Source organism: Solanum verrucosum, unplaced genomic scaffold, assembly GCF_900185275.1.
Source record: "Solanum verrucosum unplaced genomic scaffold, falcon-dt-bn FXZP01000594.1, whole genome shotgun sequence".
Classification (NCBI taxonomy): domain Eukaryota; kingdom Viridiplantae; phylum Streptophyta; class Magnoliopsida; order Solanales; family Solanaceae; genus Solanum; species Solanum verrucosum.
In genome coordinates, this window is record NW_026020468.1 from 103,127 (window position 1) to 109,416 (window position 6,290).

The following is a 6,290-nucleotide window of genomic DNA, read 5'->3' on the forward strand; positions in this document are numbered from 1 at the left end:
ATACATAACACTAGGGGTGTACATGGTCGGGTTGGTTCGGGTTTTTCTAATATTAAACCAAATCATTTGTGTCGGATTTTTAAATCTATAAACCAAACCAAACCAATTAAACTCGGATTTTTCAACCTCGGGTTTTTTCGGATTTTTTGGATTTTCGGGTTTTTCCGGTAAAGTATTCATACAAACATATAATTTACTTGTACTTCAAATATTTCTTTAGTCCTACCAAAATACAACTATTTAAGGTGTTTCTTAAGAAAATAACACAAAATATGATATGAGCAATGACACTAAAATATCCAACAAAAAAATAATGCCTAAAACAAATATTACAAATTAACAAGTCATAATGAAAATGATCATAATTTAAAAGTACTAAATCATGCTAAATAAATTTAATAAGTATTAGTAACATGACTAGATATTAAAGGAAATTAAAATTAGATTATGTATTTGAATTGTCTAAACCAATGTAAAATCAAGGAACAAATATTCAATATTATTGTCATTCTTAGTGTTGAATTGATTTTCTTTTTGCATTAGTATTAATTTGATTTTGATTTAAGCTTTATTATAATTACCAATATATGTGGACTATAATCTTTATTGAACCATTCAGAATTCTAAGTTTCAAACTTGAAATAATATATTAAAAATAAAAACTATGACAAAGTATAAGAAATATTTAAAAATTATATCAAAGAAACTATTTTTTGTATAAAATAAAATTTTAAAATTATATATATAATATCGGGTTGGTTTGGTCTCGGGTTGTTTTTTTTTTAGTTAAAACCAAACCAACCCAAATATAGTCGGGGGGGTTTTTCCAATACCAAACCAAGTCAAACCAACCACTAGTCAGGTTTTTTTTCTCGATTTGCGGTTTGATTCGGTTTTCGATTCGATTTTGTACACCCCTACATAACACATTTGACAGAGAGAATGATATTGTATTTGTATGAATTGCTATCTCTTATAAAACCCAGCATGAATACAAATACAATTGATATAAAAATACAAATACGATTTTCGAATACAATTGATATAAAATACAAAACTCTCACTTATATTTGATTGAATAAAATTAATACATAATATATTTAAATAGATTTGTTCGTATTGACAGGAGAGAGAGAGGGGGCGGGAGAGAGTTTGCTATTAAAATAACATATAGTATTTTTTTTGTAATTTTCTTAAACTATAACTGTTTTTCATAAATATGTCGATATTTTTACCATTTTCCATAATTTTTTCGTAAAATATCCCGACAAGATTAAAAAGCTGACACTGTATTAAGCCAAATATATAAGAAAAGAAAAACAATCTTCATATTGTAAGGAATATTTCAGTTATAATTATAAGCTTGATCCATCATTTGTTAAAAGTTTTGTGACCATGTTCATCCAAAGTTTAAAGGCGGCTAGAGAAAACACATTATTTTTTTATTTATTTTATTATATTTAAAAGGAAATGACATATTTTATATGATTAATTTAATTATAGATAGATAAAAATACACATAATTTTTTCTTCAAAATTTGAATTGAAAATGTCTAGTTTGAACACTTTAGCAGGAGTTTTGGTGTGCAATTGGAACAAAACTTAGTTGAAGTGTTAAAATAAAAAAAGAGAAACTTTCAATAAAACAACAAACATTAGGCCTTAAATAGAACTCCATAGTTACAATTTCATTAATTACAATTCGTATAAAAAAAATGATTTGCTACGCATTTGTATTTTTTTTTTTGCGAATTTTGGAGAAACAATACAAATCGATTTGTATCAAAATGAATATAAATTAGGAGGAGAGAGGCAAGCAAGATCGAGAGGAGGGATGATTGTATTTTGTATTAATTTTGCATTGTATTCTGTATTTATTTAGTGCATAACTGTATTGTATTATGTATTAATTATATTTGAAATACAATGAATACAACTGTATTCATAGAATACAATTGATACATAATACATTTGATAGAGAGAATGATATTGTATTTGTATGAATTGTTATCTCTTATAAAAACTCAACATGAATACAAATACAAATGATATAAAAATACAAATACGATTTTCGAATACAATTGATATAAAATACAAATTTTAACATATATTTGATTGAATTAAATTAATACATAATATATTTGAATGGATTTGTTCGTATTGATAGGAGAGAGAGGACAGGAGAGAGTTTGCTATTAAAATAACATATAGTATTTTTTTTGTAATTTTCTTAAATTATAACTGTTTTTCATAAATATGTCGATATTTTTACCATTTTCCATATTTTTTTCATAAAATATCCCGACAAGATTAAAAATCTGACACTGTATTAAGCCAAATATATAAGAAAAGAAAAACAATCTTCATATTGTAAGGAATATTTCAGATATAATTCTAAGTTTGATCCATCATTTGTTAAAAGTTTTGTGACCATGTTCATCTAAAGTTTAAAAGCGGCTAGAGAAGCACATTATTTTTTTTATTTATTTTATTATATTTCGCGTATGTCCTTGTTATCAGGGGAGGATTCACATGGGTTTCATGGTTCATCCAAAATTTCTTGGTAAAAAATGATAATGTATATATAAGTCAAATTTTCTGTATTTATGTAGATATATTAATTTTAAACCCCCTCATAAACAAGAAGTAAGGTGTAAATATTGGTAAATCTCCTTTTAAATTGACCCACCAATCTTTTACATTTTTTGTTTTTTGTTTTTTTTTATATAAAAAAAGGTGCTAAAAAGTAGATTTAAAGCTATAAAAATCCAAACGTGAAGGAAATTCAAACGTGCTAAAAGGTCTCTTATAATGGAACTAACTTTTTGTACCTATAAACTATATACTACTACTTCTTTGGAATTGTGTTTTGTTGACTTATTCACTCATGTATACTTTTATTTTTCGAACCCCCTAAATGAAAATCATGAATCTGTCACTGCTTATTATGATATCATGTCGAAGTATTGTGACATTTTCATCTAAAATTACATTATTAATTAAAAAAAAATATTAATTATATTATCAAATAAATTTAGTCTCATAGTTAATAAGACGTTATCTCACACAGAGCTAAGCTACTTTGTTCTTTATATTTTCCCATACAATCTCTTAATTTTATAATTTTACATTTAATAAAAACATTGTTATTAATCCTCATTTTCCTAGAATGTAGGAATTTGCTTTCAAAGCGAACGTCATGCCGATGATATTGTCAAGATTCTTCTGTCCATATTAGAGGTGTCCATTCGATTTTTTGGTTTGATTTTATACTATTTGGTTTGGATTTTTTGATTTTTAATTTTGAAGAAGTGTGCCCAATCCGAACCAAAATAAATTTGGTTTGGTTTGGGTTTTTCGGTTCGGTTGATTGGTTATGCCAGTTATTAGAAACATAACAAAGTTATATTTGCAATTTGAAAAAATAATATATATATAATAAAATTGAATTTCTTAAATATATTTTTTAATATAAATCACAAGTAAAACGTAAAACACAATACTTAAAAGTATATCAATTATAGATGTCCAAACATAAAAAATAAACTAAATCATAATGAAAATAACTAAAAAAGGACAAAAGTGATTAACTCCAACTTAATTATAAACATTATATATATATAAAATCGGTTTTTTTCGGTTTTTCGATTTTCATTGTTCTAAATCCGAAATCAAACCAACAAACCAAACAAAGTAAATTATTAATCCAAAACCAGACCAAAAATCCAGAAAACCAATCCAAATTAGAATTCGATTTGATTTGGTTTGGTTTTTCGGTTTAATCCAAATAGTGCACACCCCTAGTCCAGATAGAGAGATGTGCAAATTCTTTGAATTTCTTTAGTTAAAAAATCGTAATATATATATAAACCTTTTCTTTATTTAAATAAATTGTTGGATATTCTTGATGATTTATTTTTTTTGAATATTCTTATTTAAAATTCTGGTTCCGTGTACATATACTACTAGTATTAATTACTACCGGATGTTCATATATTATTTAGGTTACAAGTAGAATATTTAGTTGTTTTTTAATAAATTGGGCGTAGGGGAAGGGGAATTGGCCCAGAGAGGGGATTATAACGTGGAGAATTATTTTTTAATTAGTTTCTAATTTTTCTTGTTCTATTTTCAAAATCCTTTTCAACTAGCAACGAATGGAGAATCAGATCGAAGATCTAGTTCTTTACTATATTTTATTCTGATCCCTTTAAAGTATTTGCATTTTACTGAATAAAGTAACAACAAGTGTAACAAATAGAGTCATAAAATAATACACGCTTCATTTTAAGGAACAATATAACTAATTATTAATATTAGAGGAGACATGACGAGTACAAGAGCAGACAGAATTCAAATGATTCCTTCCGTAGGTAATTAATATAGACTCAGCGTTTAAAATTTAATTGGACAGAGAAATTAAATATACAACTTGAATTAAATATTTAAAAAGGCAGGTTCCAAGGCCAATTATTTGCACTTTTCCTGTCTGCTTATTGACGTTTGTTACTTCAATGAAGTGTTAGGTTTTGCATCCTGCATGAACATATAGAGAAAAATAATTAGAATAAATTAGCTAAATAAAATTTGGACTAAAGTTAACATATATATATTCATGCAAAACGATGTTGGTGTACTTTCGTGTTAGAATCAATTTATGTGTGCACATCAACTATTCAATTGCAGATCTATTATCTGTCATCACTATAAATATATTTGTTTATATAGTACTTTGTAAAATAAATATAGTATTAAATTTAGATGAACCTAGCCATCGAGAGTAGATTACATTTGTCCCATGGTGTGTCCCTATTAGGATACTCGTGTTAGGAATGTGTAATACGTAGATATGTTCCATATTGTGAAGGTGGCCCCTCAACCTAACCCTACTACCCCCCACCACTGCTTTTTTGTTGAATTAATTAAGGGGTGATGTATGATAGTTGCCTTATTGTTTTTACATTAGATAAAACTAACTGTTTTTAATTAGATTATGACATCACTTTACAAAGCACTAGTATCTTTTAATGTTAGTCATAACCTGCATGGTTTTGAGGTAATGTGGAATACCACATACATTTTTTTTGGTCCTATAGTGCATAACACATTACTAGCCATATAATAATGTTAGTGCATATAACTTAAATTCGTTGGAAGATAGATTGATGGAGCATACCTTTAGTAAGAATAATGTTAGTCAGAGGTGGTTCCTCCAGTAGTTTTGTATTTGGGGAAGGGCACCATACCATGGTCAATAAAAAAAATATCCCTTAAAAGGATTTCATAGTGTCGTTTCACTTCTTCAGCAGTCTTGCCTCCAACTGCTTTAGCAACATTGGACCAACGATCGCGAGTTTCCTTGTCATACACAGCCAATGCCTTCTCAAACGCCTTGTTTTGTTTATCGGTCCATGATCCTGAAGAACCGTGTTGAGATGACATCGAACTCATAATGATATTTGTTAATTATCACAAGTTGTGAAAAATGTTGAAACAGAGATAGCAAGAGCCAAAGAAGAAGAGACTAAGCAGAGTTGGTATGTTGTGAAAACAGAGTTGGCAAAGGGCTGTTTATAAAGGGAGGGAGAATGCACCTACTAGTGTGTGGTATCAATTATCATAGTCAATAAAGTTAAGTAAAAATAGTTGGAGATCAAATATTTACTAGGTACCTAGTGGGAAATAGTAGTATATCGGTGAAATAGTCAAAGTGCAAACAAGTTGGCGCGTTATCAAGAAAGGGGAAAAGGGGTGAAAGTGGGCCCAAAAAATTATTGCAAAGAATTTTGGTGATTTGTATTCTTAGGAACCACAAGAAGAGATGGAAAAAGAACATTCACATAAATATGAGCATGAAGAATCAGTATCCCCCAAACAAATTTTCAATTTTAGTTACACCTCTTTCATTTCAAAGGAGCCACATAAATTAAAGTATACTCAAAATCTAATAAGTTTTAGTTACTAGTCCTTTTCTATCACATATAGCATATATATAAATAAATAATAACCTAAGACTAATAGGGACTTATTCACATGGTTGTTTTATGGGGATTGCTTAATAACTCTATTATTGTAATTAGATGGTAATCCTTTGGGATTAAGCACACCACTTGTCAAAAAAATAAATATCTATCACTTGTTTATCTTTAATTTGAGATACAACAATCAAGAATCATTATCATCTTGTTTCATTTATATATTCCAAGATATTGACTTGGAAAAGAGATGGGACCCAAATTCACTAGCCGTACAGCAGGAGCTTTCACGAGAGTGTCACAATGCTAGCTAGT

At 28.0% G+C, this 6,290-nt stretch overlaps 1 protein-coding gene across 1 annotated transcript; it reads right to left on the reverse strand.

The window, feature by feature from the left end:
- Positions 1-4,285: 4,285 nt before the first annotated feature.
- Positions 4,286-5,532, reverse strand: LOC125808987 (protein RADIALIS-like 1). Its single transcript, XM_049488666.1, has 2 exons — positions 5,177-5,532; positions 4,286-4,536 (listed from the first exon to the last, which is right to left on the reverse strand). The coding sequence occupies exon 1, from the start codon at positions 5,449-5,451 to the stop codon at positions 5,194-5,196; it is 258 nt and encodes an 85-aa protein (XP_049344623.1). The 5' UTR covers positions 5,452-5,532; the 3' UTR covers positions 4,286-4,536; positions 5,177-5,193.
- Positions 5,533-6,290: the final 758 nt, after the last annotated feature.

Bases quoted from the DNA above. Each gene is read 5' to 3' on its own strand.
- LOC125808987 (XM_049488666.1), bottom strand. From the start codon at position 5,451: ATGAGTTCGATGTCATCTCAACACGGTTCTTCAGGATCATGGACCGAT.